The sequence below is a fragment of the Ictalurus furcatus genome, chromosome 5, assembly GCF_023375685.1.
Source record: "Ictalurus furcatus strain D&B chromosome 5, Billie_1.0, whole genome shotgun sequence".
In the NCBI taxonomy this organism is placed as follows: domain Eukaryota; kingdom Metazoa; phylum Chordata; class Actinopteri; order Siluriformes; family Ictaluridae; genus Ictalurus; species Ictalurus furcatus.
Genome location: NC_071259.1, coordinates 18,005,827 through 18,029,039, shown reverse-complemented (window position 1 = coordinate 18,029,039; position 23,213 = coordinate 18,005,827). Strand labels below are relative to the sequence as shown.

General features: G+C 40.4%; 1 protein-coding gene across 1 annotated transcript in view; it reads right to left on the bottom strand.

Annotated features, from left to right (window-relative positions):
• Positions 1-23,213, bottom strand: part of sema6a (sema domain, transmembrane domain (TM), and cytoplasmic domain, (semaphorin) 6A) — a 76,837-nt gene that overhangs the window by 34,434 nt on the left and 19,190 nt on the right. Inside the window, exons 2-12 of the mRNA XM_053624999.1 lie at positions 17,242-17,377; positions 16,353-16,470; positions 10,837-10,897; positions 10,257-10,319; positions 9,834-9,935; positions 7,082-7,172; positions 6,260-6,379; positions 3,648-3,736; positions 2,382-2,599; positions 1,676-1,807; positions 671-826 (exon numbers count right to left, since the gene is read on the bottom strand). Coding sequence (XP_053480974.1) covers positions 671-826; positions 1,676-1,807; positions 2,382-2,599; positions 3,648-3,736; positions 6,260-6,379; positions 7,082-7,172; positions 9,834-9,935; positions 10,257-10,319; positions 10,837-10,897; positions 16,353-16,470; positions 17,242-17,341 — 1,250 coding nt within the window. The 5' untranslated portion in view covers positions 17,342-17,377. The remainder of the gene's footprint in view (positions 1-670; positions 827-1,675; positions 1,808-2,381; positions 2,600-3,647; positions 3,737-6,259; positions 6,380-7,081; positions 7,173-9,833; positions 9,936-10,256; positions 10,320-10,836; positions 10,898-16,352; positions 16,471-17,241; positions 17,378-23,213) is intronic.

Here is a 23,213-nt window from a genome sequence, read left to right as displayed (position 1 = left end):
ACAGTGCTGCCCGAGTGCAGCGTTATTTATACAAATGTATACAGCCCTTAAAAACCAGTGTTAATGTAAAAGATTGCAAATGTGAGACTCTTTAACTTGTCTAAATAAACTGAATTGGTCATCAACTCCATGACAAATTGTGATTCCTGACCTGAGAGAATCCTGCCTAACAGGAAAATCCTCTTTTGCTGTTTCAAAATGACCCCGACTGTTCTAATTTGTTGAAGAAAAAAAAACCCCACATGAATTCAAATGTATTTCCTTCAGGCTAGAGAGGAGATAGAATCTTATTCTGGATTGAGTTTCTAGCTCACTTCCTGCAGCTGAAGCAGATACTCCAACCCCCTGCTCTAGATACTAGAATTAATCTATTAGAGTCTGAATTTGACCTGGCCATCGTTCTGCATTGCAAATGCCTAGATCAACTGGTCAATTGAGAAACAATTACCATGCCCATACCAAACCATTAATTCACACATATCATTAAAGAAGCCCCATTATGGAATGGGATTTCAGGCAACAGGACTGTGAGCTTCGTCTAAATCCTTTCTCATAAGCCTTCCTTATCTGGCTCTGTGGTACTGAGTGTGCTATTAAAGATACATGTGTGCTAGAAAACAACAACTAGGCTTCATTAGCACACGGAGGCTGAGCCGATGCGAGTGCTCACCGAACCATTGTCTTGAGAAACCAGGGCCGGTTGGCGATGGATGGTACGGCCTCATCCATCAACGGGTGCATCTTAATGAAGTTCAGTGTGTCGTCTGGAAACTCGTTGGACACCTTGTACTTCTCTGCTGATGGTGTTGTGGCACAGCAGCCCGGCCTGAAAGAAACATGAGAAAGTCATATATCAGTTTACAAAAACAACTGCTAAAGTTTAGATATAATAAACCACTTCTCTCTGGTTAAATGTAAATACGTTGTATGAGTCAAATCATTGTTGTAAGTGTAGCTTTAAATACACTAACACCACATGAAAAGCAAGAGAGAAAAAAAAAACACATCTGTTAGCACCCTTGCACCATGTAATGATAAAATGAGAATGACATAAAGAAGTGTAAGTGCTTTCGTGCTCATTAACACCTGACCTTGTTTCCCACAAACACATAATTTGATGCTAATCAGCATCAGCCATACGCCTGTTGCGCTTGACATGGCGACACACCATATGGATGCTAGAAGAAGCTCTCAATTGTGTTCCCCAGATCTTAACTTCTTGTAGAATGCTATTTCAGGGGAAATGCAGCTCGCACTTGGTGTGATAATTAGAGGGATGGAGAACAAAGATTGACCAGGCTGGCTGGTGTTTTGGAAAATTAGTCAGCCATCTGGAAAATGAGCTCATGGCTCATTTGTTGATATGTGCTTCTCTTTTTTTTCTTTGACATTTTTTTTTTTATGGTAGCAATGTTATTCAAAGAGAATTGCCCAGTGTGGCCCTGATTTATTTATAAGACCTACATAATATCTCCCTAAGTCAATTGTAAATATTCATGACTACAGTTGGCACCATATCACAGAATCCCAAACATCTTCTCTGATGAAAGAGCACACTGGCATTGTTGTTCAATGCACCGTTATCTATTTGCTGAAAGCAAGGAGCTTCCCACATGTTTTTGGGAAGTTTGAGAGAGGCAGAACAAACAATAACAGAAGAAACACTGGTGATTACCTGGGCTTGGGAACTTTCTCTTCAGGTACGGGTGTCCAGGTCGACTCTGGTGACTTCTGCTCCTTGAAACGGCCAGTGAAAGCTGTGGCGATGTCCGCCATGTCGTAGGCGCACACGGCCGAGCCTGGAATGCTACAGAGGAGCCAAGAGACATGCAGTAATTCGCCTGCGGATACCCGCTACTGTGTACATAACAAAACTCTGAATCATTCCTCCTCATTTGTCTCTTCAGCGAGTCCGTTCAGCGGAATACAGAGCACACAAGGACAGAATTGTGATAATTACAGAGATGGGATTCTGTTAACCTCTGTGGCCGAAACTGTAAATCTGAGCAATAAATCCAAAATATGAACTGGCACATTGTCGAAGCAGTTGCCCAGAAACAATGACTAATGCGTCCCCTCTGTATGGTTGGAACTTCCAGTCAATAGCAGTTCATTCTCCATGCTTGGTTTAACTTTGAATGTGGCTCTTACTGAAACCCTTATTGAAATTTTGTAGTTGCTTGGCCCATTACGCAAGTTCAATTGCCCTGCCACAAAAACTGCCACAACATGGGAATTGTCAAATACTATGAGCACTACACCAGCTCTATGATTCTAATTTAGATAAAGACATTAGATGCCAAGTCTATTTTCTATTCGTTACTGACGGATCAAACTTTCACACTCGATTAGATTTGCCTCTGAGTAAAAAACGCACATACCTGTTAAACGGCGTGGAGAAGGTGGCCATGACAACATCACGGCCGTTGATGCGGATGACGTCAGTGACGGCCTGCAGGATGTTGAAGTAGAAGTGCGAATCTCCCGGGATGGAACAGTTGAGGCGAGCCTTCAGGAACGATGTCCACTGTTTCTCCAGTACGCGCTGTGAGCCGCCGCGGTCGTTCTTACACACGCGGGCTACTCGTGGGAAGACCACCTGGGAAAAAATGGGTCATGCAGGTTGATGAAGCCTCAGACAGTCCAGCTATTTTTGAGCACATAACTAATGAATTGTGTTTTGTTAGGATATATCATTCACATTTATAATACAGTAATATCTAATAGCGTTGTTACTGAACTTCTAAGTACCTAGTACCTCTGAAAATCTAAATATATACCAATGTACTATGTATTGCCATAAAATAATATATAAAGATTGAGTTCAGACTTTTTCGTGATCTTGTGTCTGTGAGCACCACATCCTATTTTAAATCTTTATTATTTTTGATATATCAATTACTATTCCAATAACAATGTTTAATACAATTTTATTAGCAAAAAGTCTTCATCTAGCACCTCTAAGCGTATTCTCGTTTGAGCCTCTGGGGGCTATGTCTATAACTGTACAACCAAGGGCTTCCCATTTTGAGTTTTAAACCTTATCTTACATAGAAATATACAGTGAATGAAAACGAAATTATTCGTAGATATAATTTTACCACCTGTCAGTGATTTTGAGGCTGGCAGCAATAGGCTCTGCACTACCAGCAAGTGTAATTAGAGTACTCTTTCAAATGCATTCATACTATAAACACAGAGCGCTTCATTCACAGATGGTGCTCGCACTACAACCAACCATCAGCCACAGAGCACTGTGCATGCAAACAGCACCATGTAAAATGCCCTGAACAAAGAATGACAAAGGATGAATTAAATGAATCCATTTTATTTCTTGAGTTCTTGACTTAGGGTTCAATATGCAGCAGATGCTAAGGCAGAAATAGCAAACTATTTTAGGACTTCAAACAATTTAAACAATGTCTGGGGCGCTTTCGTTTATTTTTAGTTCCTCCATCCTGAGTGCGTTTTCCTATTTTGAAAATGGCTGACCCTTCCTGAAAACCCTCTCCAATATCAGAGACCCACCCTGCTTCCTGTTTGCTTCCTAAGACCTTTGATTTTTGCCAGTGGCACTCAAGGAGGAAAAGCTGCACATGACGAGTTTTTTTTTCAATCAAAAGCCATTTCATGAATGGGGCTCTCACCTTTCCCATGCTGTTGTATTCCATAGCGATTTCTCGAAAGAAAAAGTAAATGAAGTCCCCATAATCCACTGCCTGAACAAAGTAGGGCTCTGCAAAATAAGAGAAGACACACACACACACACACACACACACACACACAGCATATACACACTTTGTCAGGGCTCGTCCCTACATTCAACCAACAGTTACTGAACAGTGACACAATATTAGAGTAAGACTGTACATCACAGTATTATAATACTATAGTAAAAGGCTATACTAAAGAATAAAACTAAACTACAAGCACGTACAGACGTCAATAACAGTTATGATAGTCAATGTTCAAAACACTTAAATAATAATACATCATTTGTAGTCCATCCTATAGAGACTGTGTCTGTTCCCCGAACTAAACAGAAATGTAGACATTTTCAGAAAGTGTGTTTTAGTAACCTACTTAACATAAAATTAGATCATCCTGAATGCACAGCCAGCACCTTTGATCTGAAGCTAGGACTGTTAAATATTAGATCTCTTATGTCAAAAGCACTTATTGTTAACGAAACCATTACTGATCAGGAGTTTAATATAATGTGTTTAAATAGAAATATGGATTAAACCAAATGAGTACATAGCACTAAATGAAATCAGTCCTCCTGGATACAATTATACACATCAGCCCCGTCTAACTGGGAGAGGAGGAGGTGTCGCATGTATTTATAATGATAACCTAGGCGTCACACAAAAGCCAAGTCATGAATTCAACTCTTTTGAAGTTCTTTATACTAGTTTAACATATGTAGCCACAAAAAATACAGTAAGTCTACCAAGTCAATTCCGCTAATTATCATTTACAGATCCCCAGGGCCATATTCTGAATTCCTTGGTGAATTTGCAGATTTCATCTCAAACTTGGTTGCTTCTCTAGACAAATCTTTAATTGTAGGAGACTTTAAAATTCATTTTGGTAACCCGGAAGACCCTCTGAGAACAGCGGTTGTGTCTATTCTAGATTCAGTAGGCTTCAATCAGAATGTAATAGGACCCACTCATAATGGTGGTCACACTCTTGACCTGATATTAACATATGGAATATAGGAAATATAGTAAGACTTCCGCAGTTAGAAGCTATCTCAGACCATTATCTCATCTCGTTTAAACTGCGTATTGATCATAATATAAGCACCTTGCCACGCATCTCTAGGCTGGATTATTGTAATGCCTTACTGTCTGGATGTTCCAGTAGGTGCATAAACAAGCTCCAGTTAGTCCAGAATGCAGCTGAAAGAGTCCTTACTAGAACCAGAAGATATGTCCACATCACCCCTATCTTATCCACACTGCATAGGCTCCCAGTAAAATTTTGCATTCATTATAAAATACTACTACTGACCTATAAAGCACTGAATGGTCACACACCACAGTACCTGAACGAAATTTTGGTCTTTTAAGATCCGCCAAGCCTACTGGGATCAAAAGGTGCAGGCTATTTGTTGGTACCTCGAATAGTGAAGGCTAAAGCAGGGCAAAGAGCTTTCTCCTACAAAGCCCCACAGCCTTCCAATTAGTGTTCAGGACTCAGACACAGTCTCAGTGTTTAAGTCCAGGCTGAAAACATATTTGTTTAGTCAAGCTTTTTGTGAATAGTTTTTTTCATAGGTAAGGCATAGCTTTCATGTGTTCACCCTGGTCTCTTCACCCTGCTGTCATAGCTGGTCTTGCCGGAGTCCCTGGTTGCACTCACGCAAAGTACATTGTCCTTAACCATTACAGGACAATAAGCATACCTAATAATCTCTCCCTCTCTTTCCCTCTCTCTTTCTGTGGAGCTACAAATGACACTCCTGAGATGTCAGTGATCCTGACCCCTTCTGCACTCCAGACATGCCTGATCCATCCTGATGCCCTACTTCTGGTTGGAGTTTTCATCAATTGGAAGTTACATGCTGTTGCTGAGGATGGCCCCACATGGTGCAGCCTAAAGATCATTGAGATTGCTGAGGATGGTGCCACTTGAAGACCATGGGGATGGCTTTGGACCCCAACTCATGAGAACAGTTATGCTATGATGGCCAGGACTACAAATTGCTATTATAGGCTTAGCACTGCAATTGCCACAAACAGTTTTGCGCTCAAGTCTCCATCAGTAAACAGTGGAGAAGTTCAACAAAATAGACTTCATGTAAAACTGTAATGAATTTTCCTGGTAGCACAACGGCACTATTTGAACATTTAGTATTAGCGCATTTATAGAAGGGATTTATTTATAATTATACTATTCGTTGTCACCCAGATGAGGATGGGTTCCCTTTTGAGTCTGGTTCCTCTCAAGGTTTCTTCCTCATATCATCTCAGGGAGTTTTTCCTTGCCAATGTCACCTCTGGCTTGCACATTAGGGATAAATTCATACATTTAAAATCTATATCCTGAATTTATATATTTCTGTAAAACTGCTTTGGGACAGTGTCCGTTTTTAAAAGCGCTATACAAATAAAATTGAATTGAATTTGAAGTTTACCTCAGCAAGGCAGAAAATGAAAAGGAAATGTTATTTAACCTGGCTTAATTGCATTTAGAGACGTGCTCTTTGTGTATGAAACCCAAATCCCACACAGTTTCTCTGTTTACTCACCTTTTAGCCATTTTGAATCATGTTTTACTGTGCGCAGAGTCGGACTGTCTCCCAGGCTACGATAAATAACGGCATCGATGGCCAGGAAATCAGTGACTGTAGCAGAGTACAACTTTCCATCTACAAAACAAACATCATGCAATAAGGTTCCACTCTGTGAAATTTGCTACACAAGCATGCATAGAGACCAGCCCAGAGAAACCCAAACCAAAACCCAAGACACCATCACCAGAGATGAGGCTTGCAATGCAAGTAAAGGTTAATGACTCATAGTCAAATGTTTGCTCTTCATTGGCAAAACAAATAAAATATGATGGCAATAATGTAATTAGTGTAACTATGACAATCACATGAATCACTTTAGCAGACCTCAAATTGGACAGCTTTTTCAAGCCACTAATGAAGAGATGACTCATCTGGGTTTTCCATATTGGGAGTTATTTTTAATCCCCATATTTCAGGGAAGACTCTGCATTTTTTCCCTCTACTACCACAATAGTTTCATGTGTTTCCAAACTGACCACAGGCGAAATCTTGCCAAGCAACATGCTCTTCCCAGAAACAGAGAGCAACTGTCGCAGAATGGCTGCCACCAGCTCAGCCTGCCTCGGAGTTCCCTGTATTCCTCACATGTCTTTTTATAGGCCATCTAATGATGACGATCTGCGTCACTATTTTAAAGCTAGGGCATGTCTTGCAGCTATTACTGAGTATCAACAGTCTAGAAATAAAATGATCCAAGTAAAACCAATCTTCTATAATGAGCAAATTAGCAAGTGTTTTAGGAGTGTTCGTATAAAAACAGTTCATTAGATGCCTCACCAGCAAACAGGGCAACGTTGGCATGCTTGGCATCATACGGGCACCGGGCCATTCCACTAATCTCCTCCCCAAGCGCATCCAGTGTGTCCGTCTAGAGAAAGGAAGCCAAAGGTCAGAGGTCAACTACACTCAAGGGAGCAGTAAGGGAGCCCCTAAACTCTGTACAACAATGCTGTTCTGTTCAGTTCCAAAAGCTCTAATGCGAACAAAATAAACATAAGGAATGTGAGGGGGGAAATTTAATGTGACAACAACAACAACAAACGTATTAAATACTGTGTTAAAATCATATCTAGAGATATGATTCAGAGTACATACAGAGATATTCTCTCAAGGAGTTATTTTTAACAGCCTTTCTTACTCTTGACAATAGACAGAGCTTGCCAAAAAATTTAACTGCTTACGCCACCCTGTCTAGCTTCCAAACAGGTTATTTCGTATTCTATTTTTTCTTGGCGGAAAGAGCTATTATCTACCGAGTGAAAAAGGTCACGCTGAAGTCTCGGCGCATTTAGAATTTCTGCTGGAGGATATGAAATATCAGAAGCCAACACCAGAAGCCTAATGAACATTTCCTACAAAATGTGTTACACCAAAGAAGAACACCACTGGAATTAGTAATATTAGATAGTAAACCTCATTAATCTATACATAATACTTCAAAAACATATATATATATATATATATATATATATATATATATATATATATATGTAAAATATATATATATTTTAATTTGCGAGTGTAGCAGTGTAAGGGCTGTTCTGTGCTAAGTCTGTCTCTCAAGCTGTTAAGCTTTTCCTGCTTTTCAATGGGAGGAAGAGACTCCTAAACAGTAGTCTGGTATATGAGGTCAACCCCTATCTTATAGACCAGATGAATCATAAAAAGGTCCTGACAGATTTGTTTCTCTAGAACATCCTGTAGAGTTCCCTTTAAGAATGACTTTGATGGATATTTTCATTAATTCCATCAAAGGTTCAACTTTTGCCAGGAATCCGAGCGCAGCCACTGACTATTCTGTAGTCAACAGTAGGAGGTGTATCACATTACACCCAAGAGACCCATCATTCACATATGGACTTATGGTTTCCGTAAGGCACTAGGCAGGGCCCCTCTTTGAAATGGTTATGGGAAGTTTTTTTGTACGTTGTCGGTAATTACATGGTAAGGGGCATCACCTCACCACCCCTTATTTCCCCACAGCTCCATCCAGCAACAGGTGACATAATCCACACCACCTGTATATCAGAAGGCTGAGGGAGGTATCAATACACAAAGAACTACTCGCTTGTTCGAGTTTGAGGTCTCTGTCTGAGTGATCCCAGGGTGCACAAGTGCTGAGTGGGCTACAGATGGGCCCTTGGGAGTGAGAGGCGTGTGTGTGAGTGCACGGAGCAGAGCTGTCGTTCTGTCAGTTGAACATTTGTACAGTGCCCACCCCCCTCCTCGATTCTCTCTCTTTCTCTCTTTGCTCTCTCTGATTAATGTGGGCTGAGTTTGGACTTGAAACAGAGGCCCCTTTTTCAGAGTCCTCAGGCTGCGAGGATGGAAAGGTGAAAAAGTGGCCATGGTGGACGCACACATGCACCGTCTGACTCCGCAGTCACACAACCCAGCAAGGGCCAAATATCCCTTGGGGTGGGAAATCTGTGAGCAGATACTGCAGTTCTTGGCAAAAGGAATTAAGTCTCTTTTTTTTAAAAGGCTGGGACTTTTTGTTGTGCCAGTTATTACACAGACTTTACACCTTACTTACTGGAAAACATGAAATTAATGATGAATTATTTAAAACATGTAAATTAATATGATTAACTTGCCACAAAGGTAGAAGCACACAATTGTATAAGATGTCTTATAGGATTTCGCTTCACTGCAACTAAGGGCCCCAAAACTGTTCCAGCATGACAATGCCCCGGTGCACAAAGCAAGCTCCGTGATGACATGGTTTGCCAAAGTTGGTGTGAAAGAATCCAATGGCCTTCACCTCAACCCCACTGAACACCTTTGCGATGAACTGGAATGCTGACTGAGCCCCACACAGTACCTCCTCATCCGAAATCAGTGCTTGACCTCACTGGCTGAATGAGTACAAATCCTCACAAACAAGCTCCAAAATCTAGTGGAAAGCTTCCCATATGAGTGGACGCTATTATAACAGCAAAGGGCAGACTAAATCTGAAAAGGGATGTTCAAAAGGCACATATGGTTGTGATGGTCAGGTGTCCACAAACTTTTGGCCATGTAGCGTATTATGTCAGTTAACTATAACTAATTAAATGTCATCAGTAACTAATACCTCAGAAACCAGGTAGAAAGAAAAAAATACACCCAAGGAATCCTCTTGTACACTGGTCTATTCTACACTGGGTCTATTTCTCAATACGGTGTGCCCTTTTAAAGACATTTGAAACGTTCTTGCAGAAGACAGTGCGGGCTCTCACACTTATCTAGCCAGAGACATTACTCACTGATAAATATGTCACAGCATAAAGTCAACCTGCTTACATCTAACTACTTGTTGCATTCACATGGGACTAAAGCAAACCATCCATGCACAGCTGGTTACCCCTGCTTTTTATCAACACTGTGGGCGCACACCTGCAAATCACTCATGCAGACATAATCCATCACTGTTCATAGCTCCTTGGCTTTCCTGCTATAGTATGTCATCTCGTATTGCGCTGTCTGCATGCCAAATCTACAGCACATCCTGTTGTGTGAAGAGATGCCATAGGGAAGATAGTGATACCTTGTAGGTTTGACAAGAAGGGTTGAATGCGTTGGTCCCACACACAAACAAAGTGTCATCATTTTGCTGGAGAAGGACCTTGATAAAATTGTGGCATTCGTCCTGGAGATGAGAACAGGTGTACAAAAAAAAAATTAAGCATGACTTGTGTAACCGTATTAAATTACTAGTCTACATGTTTACTGTGCTGCTAAAAAGTCAAACGTGCCCATCATGCCATTTTATCACCTTTTATTTCGGTCCATTAGGTTGCCAATTATGCCGTTTTCAAATACATAATGATGTCTCATGTTACAAAATGATGTTAGTCTGGTCCTAAAAGCATTTATTAGATTTCAAAAATATTACATTATCTAGATGAGTAGAAACATTCCCTGTGTTATGATGACATGATAAAAAAATATAAAGAAATGATCCATATACTTTGTGCTTTCCTTTCATTCTACAGGTATCCACATCAGGTTGTCTGGACTTCCATGTGAGTTTCTGTGGAGAGAAAATCAATGGTGAATCAGTGCTGATCTGCTTAGGCTTTACACTGAAGACAGGCTTGTGCAACGAATGCAACACATTAGACTAGATTATGTCTGCCTCTTATTCCCCTTGAGGTCAAATCAGCAGTCATTCTAACATACGATGTAAGCTCTAAGAAGCATTTACAAACTGCTAATTGATTAAATCACTGATGCTAAATTACACCCTTTCATTAATCAACCTCTCTCGCGCTCTCAGACCCAGGATCAATCATGTATTGCGTTGGTATTCCACTGCACAGCTCAGAGCATTGGCATAATCGGGAGCAGTTACATATACGCATAAATCTCCAGCCTCCCGGGTCCCTCTTTTTAGGATAGATGACGCATAGCGACGACTCTTGATAGGATAATGTGCTTAGCAGCGTCACAGTGCTGGAGTGTCTCATGCTTGGTTTTCAGTGCTGCCAGGAAATTACGATGGAGTAGGCTGAGTGACGAGTGAAGACAGATTGATACAAAGCGCTTACCTTGTTGAAAAAGATCTCCTCCGTGTTGGCTGTGTCAATGTCCACTGTATATATGTGATCCCTGGAAACATGACAAGAAGAATTCATTTGGACGTGGAATTAGAGACCGTCATTACTGTCAATGTCCAGTGTGCTTTCCATTTAAAAATGAACACCACTTCAGGGAATAGGCACAAGTAACAAAGGTTTTAAAGTGCTTCGGCACCCACAAAGCTGCCTTTGTTCTGGTGCAAGGCTGCTTGTTGGGAGAGTGCCAAGTCATTCTGCGCTGTTCAGGTCAATTAAGTTCAGTACTCAACCACAGGAAATCGATACCAACACTCATTAAAATACGAGACAGAAGTTATGTGTTTCGACTGGTTATAACAAAATCTCCACTGGCATGTGGTGCTGATAAACTCAGGTTAAATAACCCATTCGAAAGCCCACACAATTTGTATGTAGAAAATTTGGAGAATATACTGTAGTGTCCATTTTGGATAGGTGGGACTGGCTGGGCTGTAAACTATTTGATTTGTTTGAGACTACTTGTAAATGTGTGTTTAATCAGAGTGCCTCGTCAACATCCGCCGAGTTCAGTTTAATTATATCTAACAACCTGCACAGTGGCTTGCGTTCTCATTATACAAATTTAATAAAGTCTGGAAGAGAAGCCATTTCTGAAATGAATCCACTTATACAAGTTTCCTGGGGCTTGGCAATCTCCAGCTGGATAAACTTCTTTCCAATTATGTTATCCAAAGTCTCCGTCAGAAGCTGGTAATTAATCATACATGTGTCGAATTTCAAATAGTTCACAGTCCCCAGACTCTATTGCATGGGGTAGCAGCTTTTGTTTGAAGAAAGGTAAGATATTCTCACTCTTAGTTGCCTTGGATAAATGGCGAGTCCTGCATGATTCTGAGCCAAGAAATGATCTAGTTTGAAACAGCTTCATTACACGGTGCTCAAAATGATTTGGGCTGCTGACGCCGATACAGCTATGACGGTCAGTGTTTTCTCTGCAGCTCCTAATAGTTGCTTATTCTCTGTGCACCACCAAGTCTAAAGCTTATGAAGAAGAATCATACCTGTGCTTACAAACAAAGTACAAACTCCCAATATCTCTGTTGGTTTCAAAGTCTGTACTTCTTAGCTTCAAGATCACTGACACACTTCTAGATTACAGAAAGCTAAACCCCAGGTGATCCTATACCAGTACTTCTGAGGAGTAATTGAGCTCCACTCCTAACGCATTTCAATTAGCATGGGTAAGGTGTCATCTCAACTGACTGTCACACACTCCGTTAATGAAACTCTATTCTACCGAATAATTACAACTGCTGAGGATCATTAACTGAATGAAACGTACGTCGTTACATCGTAAAGTTCAACATGAAAATCTACACAGTGGGCCATTAAACATTATTGGGCACATATTCTGTACTCTTACAGTATATTACAATGCATGATGAAAACAAAGTTCAATGCACATGCCATTTAGCTAATGTCGTAGATAAAATAAAAGGATAATTGAGAGTTCCAACACTAGGTTTCTACTTAGAAGCCATTCAGTATGGGAGGGGCCTCTCTTGTAGAATTAAATAAAAAAATTAAGGGTTTCCCCCAAATCAACTAAATGGAACACTTTTCCAAGAACATAATATGGCTTGACCCTGATCTGCTTTCGAAACCCAACCTTTCCACATTCTTCAACACTTAACAGCACATTCTCTGTTTATTTCAGCCACAAAGCAATAGATAAGTCAATAGATAATGAGGTAGGCATGCATCCTGCCAGCAGAATACTGCAGCGGTCACTGTGCAAACATGACCAGTTCAAACTCCAGCTGCACCTGTGGACACATCACTGACTCCACACTTGCTACCTGCTGGATGAAGCTCCCCAGGCTTCCTATTATGACAGCCGAAGAGCTTTTGAACAGTTCGGCTCTTCGTCCAGCTGCAAAAGAAGCGAGTGTAACAAGTGCTGAGTTCCTTTCATGCTGTGCGAGTGCTGGGCTAACCAAGCAAACAAAGACCTCTGGAGCTCACCACAAGTAAACAAACAAAACCCAACATTTGGCTTCATGAGTCGGGCGCCTTCTTTTATTCGCAGTGCCTGAGGTGTCACAAAACTGCAAGTGTATCCGTTTTCTTAAAGATCTGATATCGGGGTGTGTTGTGCTTGGGCATGGGGTGGGTGGGGGGACTTGGCCGCCCACCAGGAGAACAGAGAGGCTTTGTGCTGAGGAATGTCGTTTTCATAACACCCCAGTTTTTTTTCAGGGGTGACTGAGGGCCACTGTGGTCCATCTGGTGGCCTTTTGTAAAACAATCTCACTCTCTGACAGGAGGGATGGGTGGCTTCGTTAGTATGCACCCCACACCTAGTAACGTACCCCCAGTTACAACCCGCCTCCTTCATAACCACATCGTAGATGGCTGGGGCAACATTGTATATTGTCTGGTTCGACCTTAGATATGACATACACAAATGCACAACAACACCAGGAACCAAGTGGCGTAGATAAAGCGAAGACGGCTCAAGCACAGTTCCACTGGATATATCCGTATCGCTGTATTCACAGATGGGGGTGGTGGTGGGCGGTGTGGATTGTATGTTTGGGGTCTCTAAGTCCAGCTGAAAAAGCACACAGGAGAAAGCCCAATTCTCATCATTAGTGGACCTTTAATGGGATTTGAAAACACTGGATGAATCCAAGACTCCTGGACCTCATTTGCTGACCTGTTTTGAAAGGGATGAACCTGAATACCTCATGGACCACTAGACCATTCCCATAGCATGCCAAAGGGGCTCCCAAAAGAATAATGAGAACAGTTGCCCTGGCAAACAGCAGACAGGGAAAAGGGAATGTGAACAATGAATCTGCACAAACTTCTCAGCAGCATTAAGGGTCACAAAATTGCTGCTTCTCCCTAGATTCCTTCTAGACTGAGAAAGATGCTACTTCCAGCCAATTCTACTAATCGGTTAGGTCAATTATAAAGGATTTAAGGCTAATTTAGCACTAATTTATCAATTAGACCACCTCCGTTCAAGCTGTCCTGGAAAAAAGTCATAGTGGTCTACAGGTCATAATGTAAAGCAGGTTTACCTCAGTGCTTGCTTGTGAGTCTAGTGAATATTTCAGTGTTTATTTTTATTTTCAGCTCTCAGAACACAGATCAAGCTGATTAAGCTGGTAGACCATCTGTGTCTGCTGGAAAGTTATTTTCCAGCTTCTTTATTACGTGAACGAATTGATCAAGAAATGAGACGTTTGAATTGCCTTCCCGTTGTGTTCTTGTCTTAAAAAATCATTCAGGAACTGTTTCTTTTCTACCAGCACTGACGAGCTAACAAAGATGATCTACAAGCTTGACCAGCTTGGCAGCTGGACAGACTAGATTTTTCAGCAGGGAAACATTTACCCCTAAACATAAAAAAAAAGAAGAAAGAAAGAAAAATTCATGATTTGCATCCAGTTCCCACCTGACTTATGTTTTAATGTAACAATAGTTTGTCTAATGTTAACTAGCTTCCTAGCAAAGTGTGGTATGTGTTTAATAATAGCACATTATGAAACATTGTTCAATGAAATACGTGCTAACCAATTACAATCCATGAACATTCTACACAGTTATCTGTAATGTCATCAGAAAAGCACTACGTCTCTTGAATGTGCAAGCCAACAATAACTGTGGAGTTCTGGGATGGCTACAGTGACACACACTTACTTACTTATTTACTTACTATTCACGAAATAGGGCTTAGACTAAAAAAAGCATGATAACCGTTGCCATAGGGTTTTACCACCATTCAGTGATCACTCCCTGCTAGCCATCACAGCAAACTGATTCATATATTGCTTTTAGAAAGGCAACCTACAGCTCAGATGATTTGGGGGTGCTTCTAAGCCCAAATACAATGCCCAAAATCATTTAAATCCTTATGGAATTTTTGCTTTAAAAACCAAAGGGTATGTTCTGGTTCAAGGACTACCTGGGGGCTAGCTAAAAAGAGAACAATACCTTGAGGTATTTCAAACCAACTCATGGAATACATGTAAAATTTATATAAACACTTCCACAATTATGTAATCACAACCTCATTTAATTCTTTGTGGGTAAATATTTCCGCCCTCCCACTACATGCTATTTACAGCATCTTCTGGTGCATCCAGACTGCCAATAATTATAAAAAAAAATCCAAATCCACTTTTCTAAAACTGTGCTGTGTGCTACACTATCGAGCTGGCTAACCTTTTAATCACTGGACCTCATGATGAGCCAAATGATGTGAAGCCATTCACAAGTAACATCAGCTTTTGGACTGCATCTCTGTCGGCCATCTGTGGGCCAAGATACATCAAACTGAATGAAACCAAACAGAATGAAATCTCACGTGCCTCAGCAGAGCCGTGTATAAAACCGCACACTACATGACTAATTAGCATTTTAAAATAGAAATCCAAAACACTAGCACAGCTTACAATAACTATTCTCGCACACTAGGTAGAAGAGTATTTACAACGTTTACGCATGACAGCCGCAGAGCCGCAATGCCTGGACATACACCAAACAACATCCAGGCAGTTTGTGAAGGCTCGCCAGTCCACAGGACCCTTATCTCCTACCTAGCTGGCTCAGGAAATGCGAATTGGAGTGTGTGCTGTGTGCATAGTACCGCTCTCATCAGTCTCCAGTTCGCTCATATATTCCAAAGGTGATACTGGCACTGCTGGCTAGAGTTTCATTTGCACAAGCCCCATGAAGCACAAAAAAGGGGGAAAGATGATTTATTTCCAATTCTGCGCACACCAGATATCTACCACACACCAGCGTTGTTCACTCTCACAACTGCCAATAGTGCCATCCATCCCTTCAGTTTGGATTTCTTTATTGCTTTTCATTGTTTTTCTAATAAGTTGCAAGCTATTTGTGTGATCCTACCATGTAATTATTTCTAGGAGATTAACTATGTTGATTTTTTTTTTTGTTGAACTTTGTGTATTTGGATTGTTTTTTTTGTTTTTCCAGCAAACTGCAATAGTTGGTTTCACACATGAAAATGATGAACTCTTCCAGTTAAGGTAGCAGTTTCTGTGGTCTCAGGGGTTTTTTTTAATCGATTACCATTTCATACCTCTGTTATTTCCTAAATATTATGTTTACCATAATATTACTGCATATTGGCAACAATTATATAATATTTAATAAGAAATCATTTGCTCTACGCAGCTCGTTAAACTAGATATCATGAGAAAAGTTCGTGCCCTTCTTAAGAACTTTGTGAGTCGACAACAGACCATATGAATCATGTTAGTCTGCTTGAGCCATTATGGTTATGTTGTGTGCGTATATGCCACTTATATGGAAATGCTACTCCCTCAAAATGCCGGAGATGATGTGTATTTCGGTGAATGGCAGAAGCCGCTATGGTCGCGTGAGAATGAGGCACTCTTAAAGTCTTGTGGTTTGCATTCCAACACAAATCCTTTGCCCCAATGCATGTAGACAGTAAGCAAACTGACCTTGCGGCTATATAAAGAGTCCGATTCGTTATGACGATCAGCTGAATATCCAATTTGTGCCGTTGTGTGTTGTTCCTTCCTGGTCTGTGTCCAACAAACACTGGATAATGTTTTGTATCTGCAACGAGGTGGAAATTAAATACAGGCAAAATAATTCCAAGCACATAAACAAATAATATTGTAGGCTAGTTGGTTTCACTGACAGAGCGAAAGAAAAAAGGAGATAAAATTCACCCTAAATGTCTGGGCCCCCACATAGCAGTTAGACCTCAACATAAGGCTTTAAGCTTTGACGGGGGAAAATAAAGGATTATCCTTTGATGTTAGAAAGACTCCATTTCAAATAGCATTTAAAGTTCACATTTTCTTGTGTGCTTCCTTCACCATCGAGTCATGTTTCAAAGTGCAAGAAAGAGAGAGAGAGAGAGAGAGAGAGAGAGAGAGAGAGAGAGAACAAATAAAGGGCTGAAGAGAGGGGAGAGAGTTGAGGTGAGACTACAAGACAGGAGAATGTATCAGTGAGAATGGGTGAGAAATAGACAAAGGCAAAGGATATTAGCGAAAGAAAAGAAAGAAAGTTGTGAAAGAAATGAAAGAGAATTGAAAGGTTATGAATAAATCGCTGTCTTCTTAGCATGAGAGAGAAGCATTTCTGGCAAAATGACAGAAATGAGAGGAAGAGAAAAAAGTGAGGGTGGAATGTGCATGAGAATGAGCGAAAGACAAGAAAAAGAAAAAGAAAAAGAGAGGGCAACAGAGCGGGAAGTAAATGTGAGGGACTGAGAGAATGAGGAATGTGTATGAAAGATGGACAGTGAAGAAAAAGAAGAAAGAGGAGTGAAGAACAAAGAGGTGTAGACGTTGCTCTCAGAAGCTCCTGGTTACTCACAGTTGCCATGTGAAATAGTGATTGGCTCCGAGTCCTCTGGGAAGGCGGCCCCAGCCATCTGCAGCAGGGTGAAATACAGCAACAAGGCCTCTGACCTCATTTTTGCACTGGCTCCTCACTATGTCTTCACTTCAGCCTGCAAGAAAGAGGAAGACAGCCGTTTTGTCCTTTAGTTCCTTCACTAGTTGCATCATAGGCACCTGCACAAACACGGTACAGATATGCAGGGCAGGCCATGATTTTACAATCTTGCCTTGCCAGCGAAACAAATTAATTGGATTAGCTCAGTAATATGCGTCACAGATCGATGGCTGAGCCTGAGGTGGACCCTTTTCTTTTTCTTTTTTTTTTTTTACCAGCGTACATCCCATTCAATATGATTCATTAATTGGAGAAGCTCATATGATTAGATCGATGGAAGAAATTATTCCCCAATTGCTCTGCCTTCCATTACTTACTTGGACTGAAACCTGCTCTCTTTTGTACAGAGGAGATTTACGACAACCTACAGCCCTACTGGCGTTTTTATTCCTCTGTTTATGCTAGTGAATTGTAGCAACAAATCACCCCTCCGACTCAAATCATGGCTGCAAAGTCGGGAGTGCAATCAGAAGTGACTGGTTAATTCTCTTAAACGGAATTGCACTGCGGGGTTTAAGTAAGCATTTTTAGTAAGACTTTTAAGGTCTTCGATGCAACTCCTAACTCCCCGCCACGCTTGCTAGCCATCTCTCCGACACAGTGGTGCCAGAGGGACGGAGGGAGGGTAAGCGACAGAGCATTCAGAGCACTGTGAAAACACTATTCTCCACTCAGATTCCCTTAATAGCATAGGGCATGCAACTGAAATCCTAGGAAACAACCTTGATGGAAGAGGCGCTGGCTCTCCTAAACATGCTCTCTATGACCTCCATCTCCGAGTGTGTGCATCTCGACTATATACACTCAAAAGGGTTGTCAAACTGTGCTCCGTGATTAACCCGGGCTGATCGTAGCACTTTATACACCGTTCAGTAAAAAGCACGGTGGCTGGGATTGTTTCGCCTCTGCTGACTGCTTGATGGATGACCTGAACGAAATCCAAGACCTCAGGCAAGACTGTCCACTGTAAATAAAATCAGCGTCGTCAGCGTAGGCTGACATGACTAATATGGTCTCAATCTGACATGACAGCCAGTCACTGAGAATACAGCCATGTTCTTTAAGCAATTTCACCCTTCATGGCTGTTTATTTAATCAGAGACATACTATTTCCTACACCATGGGTTATGCTCATTTAACCATATACACCAAATACCTAGACAAAATGCTGGTTGGTTTTCTCACCAACTAATGACATGAGTTTATAACCATGAGGCGTACACAGTAGTGAGTTTTCGAAAATATTTCGCACTTACGCAAAGTAATTAGTCTTAGCTAACCTAGCTATGATTTTCAGCCACAAAACACAGTAATTATGTAAATTAGCTAAGCTTTACTAAAAAGCTAGCATTGTGGGTGCAAACAGCTCCAATGTGTGTAAAATGCCTTGGATGTAATGTCATTCTGTTGCTTCCTATTTGCCCAAAAGATTAACGATTAAACCGTGATAGCTCTCTGAATGTCTGAATCAGCACAGCTCCTACGTGTAAGCATATGCATGGGTGTGTTGTGGTGGGGGGTTGGGGGTTTAGGATGTAAAAAAAAGAGCATAGATTTTCTCCTAAAGCAGTTTTTAAATGTTTTTTTAAAAAATGTTATTTCAAATGCATGAACCAAAGATTAAATTAATGTCAGTTTTTTTTTTCATTCAGCACACTGAATAAGCAGCTTGAGACAGAAACCTCAGTGTTTCGGTAAGAAATTAAGCCAACACCTTTATTACCCCAGATGCTGAAAGGAAATTTGTGGCAGGCAATAAAGCTTAGCGGAAATGAGTCTGCGTCTGCAACGTAGTCGGGCGCACTGCTTTCGCACCTCCAGCTGCCTGTTCATCCACTGGAGACCACATGCCGGTGCAGGTTTACACTCACACAGTGGTGGAATGATCGCTATCAGACACAGCAAACATCGCAATGATCGCCAAACACTGAATTAAAGAGGCACAACCCGCAATCAAGCTACAGCCATACGGCGAGACAACACGGTATGCTCCTTAACACAGCATGTTGAGGGCCAACCTGGATAAACAGCATGTTTCTGAGTGTCAGAGGAGTAATTTAGCACTCTTCAGTGTGGCACGAGCTTCACATCAACCTAGTAGCGGTATATCTTGAAGCAAATGTCAAAGCAGCCTAATGATTTTAATCAGACCTTCACCAACGTGAGACGTTACAATGGCCAGAATGAATTAAACCAACTCTTGACAACATAACCTGTAAGTGAAATGCAATATAATTGAAGTTTTCTGCCCCTTTCCCAAGAGGCCACGCTTGATAATAATGCCTGAAGGCGATACCGGTGCAGTGAAGGAAATGATATGTAAAATAAAATGTAGCTCACACTACCCACGCTCTTAATTAAGGTGAAGCAGCTTTCACTGAAGCACAAAAACTAAGCCAAGCAGCGATTTCAGCATGCCAAAAACCAGCCACTACTGAGCTTTTGTGCGCAGAATATACGTGAAGACCCCCAACTGCTGCTTCCAATAGCAGTCGGAGAAAAGAATAAAGTCATACGTTGGAACCTTTTTCATTTCTGTTAATCAAGCAGGGGCCAGATGGAGACAACCCAAAACTGAGCCAAGTGCCACTGACAGACTGAGCAGAACAGAAATTTATTAAAGATAAGAAGGAGGCTGGCAATCATATCCTGCCTCACTTTGATCCGTTTATCATATCTCATACTCCATTCATGCTACCGCTATTCATCTGCTTTCGATAGTTCAGCACGAAGTAATGGATGACAAAATCAAATATTATAACACGCATGCAAATGCAGCTGGCCGAGTGGCTTGTCCGTTCAATTTCCTGTTAACATGAGCTGATAAAGGAGACGGGAGCTCCTTTATATCAGCTCTCATTTCCATACATACACACACAAAGAAGGCATAAAAATATAGCAGCTGCAAAATGTGGGCTGTATCTCAATTGTAGAATACTTTTAAGCCACTTTAAGCAAATTCTTGTTGGCACTAGGCCTGTTATATTTCTGATTTCTATATTTCTGACTTTTTGGCACATTTCTAAAATAAGCACAACAGTAGTGCAATGGCGTCTATGCAGCACTGAACTATTTTCAGTACACTAAATTTCTGTTTCTGCACTATTTACTACAGCAAAAAAAAATACGCAAATATGTAAATAAATCATTTACTATACTTTAATAATTTTGTAATTTGCAGGCATAACAAGATTTGTAAAAATAAATAAATAAATACAATAAATAAATAAAAAATTATTTTAAAAAAAGAAATAATAATAATAATAATAATAATAATTATTATTATTATTATTATTATTATTATTATTATTATTATAAAAAAATTTAAGCCACACAATTATTGCAGCTGACCACAGATAATCAGTAGACTCCACAGTAGGTGACAGAGCAAATCTTTTGACTAAGAATAAATAAATATTACATTCATGCAATTCAACTACATCAAAAAACTTTTTGAGAATGAATGTTGTGAAATCTACTGATTAACTTCGTTTAGCTTTAATACCTGTGACAGGCATTAAAAAAAATATTATTTTTTTACAATGAAATTACTGAAATCAGGCACTTTGTACTCAGTGTGCTCACAGCTATATAATTACTGTCATATATAATTGCTTACTAAGTAAATTGCACATGCTTGCAATATCATGATGCAGGGCAATATGTCATAAATATGTCAAAGCGACTATGATAATGACTAAGGACCGTATTGTTTGTCATATTTTCAACCGTTTATGGCTACCAAAAACATGAAGCCCATTCAACAGAACAGAAATGCTGTATTTAGCTGTATTTAAGTGGAACAGACAAAAGAGAGTATAAATAAAACACCATCATACAAACTCGGCAGCGCTAGAGCCCCTCTGCAACTTCCTCTAGTCTAATGGCACTACTATCTTTGTACAAAAAAACACCCCACGCATTTCTAACACTTCACATTCTGGGAGTGGATATTGCCAAAGGAGCAATGCTACAAGGAACAATCTTCTTCAATATCGGTGCATGTAAGAACAACAATAGATTACAGATGTATAGATGAGCTGTACAGCATGTATGAATGAACTCCAAGCTTCTTCTTTTCAAAAAGCATCATTGTTTTTGATTTGTTGGTGTTTCGACTGCTCGTGTTTTTTGGCTTTACATCTGTTTCTTGGCTTTGTTCTTTGGTGAGTAGCCCACTCAAATGAACTGCTAGGTTGCATGCTAGCCAAATCCAAGGCGAATGCTAATCCTCTGATGGGCTGTGAGTGAGTTCATGTGTCACTCCTCTCAGCTGAATGGTAATTGGAATCCAAACGGTTCCTGATCCTCCAATACACATTCAATCCACTACTCCTGTATGTGGGACAATGTTCAAATAGTTAATGAGCTTCTGCAAAGCCTCAAGTCAAATTGCTGAATCCTTTCAGAAATTTGCTCTTGGCAATGTATTCATACACATGAATCTAGCACATGCGTAGTGCTGTAGTTTTCTTGATCCTTTAAAGACAACAGCAGAAACGTGGCCTAGACAGAGCTTCGCCTAATAGGATAGAGTCCTGTAAGATCTCTACTACTGCCCATCAACTGATTAAGTCTGAGTCAATCGATAAATTCCACAGCCAAATCCCAAACCTACACAAATTACGTTCGGGTTTCCCGGTGAGAGTTCTAAACCATAGTACAGTTGGGAATGGCTGCTGAGAATCTTTTATACAAACATCTTAGCACTGAAGATGCCCAAATGTTAATAACCGTCAAAGATTTTGGACACAGATGCTCACAGAAAGTTGTTTTTCATTTTTACCAATTTCTACTATTTTATAATAATAATAATAATAATAATAATAATAATAAAGACATCTCACTATTTTATATTTAAAATTCTGACACAGTATTCCTGATGAAGCTTTGCACACTCTTCTCAACTAGCTTCATGAGGAGCTTCACCAAGGAGTATTTTCTTAAAGATCTCAAATAGGCTGAGCTCCTCGCTGCTTCTCCTGTGTTCTAAATGAAAACTACTTACATAAAACTAGTTTATGTGTAAAAAAAAACAACAACTACTTATTAAAAATGACATTTTCAGAACTAAATGTATACATAAACGTCCTTCACTATTTCCATTTCAAACATAGGCCTTTATTAAAATGTCCTTAAGACAATTAAACATACATTATGAAACATATATGAAACATATTCAATCTACTGTGTCCAAACCTTTGGCTGTTAGTGTACACCAGGGTTTTCTGTACTGCACATGTGCATGCTTGACCGCACTCTAAGAACCTATTACACACAATAACTGTACACACTCTGGCTGTAACTACAGTACCCAGAACACTAATTACACATGCTATCACCAAATCACATGCATGCAACATAAAACCAAGATCTTCAACCGCAATTGAAGAACACAAAGGCTCATTTTAAGCTTGCTAGCAGGAAGATGATTTGGTATCCACATGAAATCTTGCTTCACAACATCCCATTCGCATCTTTTCCTCCCTCGCTTGGGAGTCTCAATATATCTCTTTCTCCCTGGAGTAACTCCACCTAAGGACACATGACGTTTCTTCAATATCTAATTTTCGGCGCTGCGTCAGAGGACGTTTTTGATTCCCCAATCCTTAGATCAGTTGTGTCGTGTAATTTTTCTAATGGAAATTGCTCATTAATTTAGTCGGGGGAGCTATAGATCACTGGTCTCTATTCCTTTCAAAGGTTAGGGGTAAAGTTATTGTCTCACTGCAAGGAAAAACACAAAGCAGAAACAAGCATGTAAATTGAATCAGTAGGGGATTACGTGAGCAGAAAGCCAAAGTTAAAGGAAGCCGCCGCAGCCCATTTAT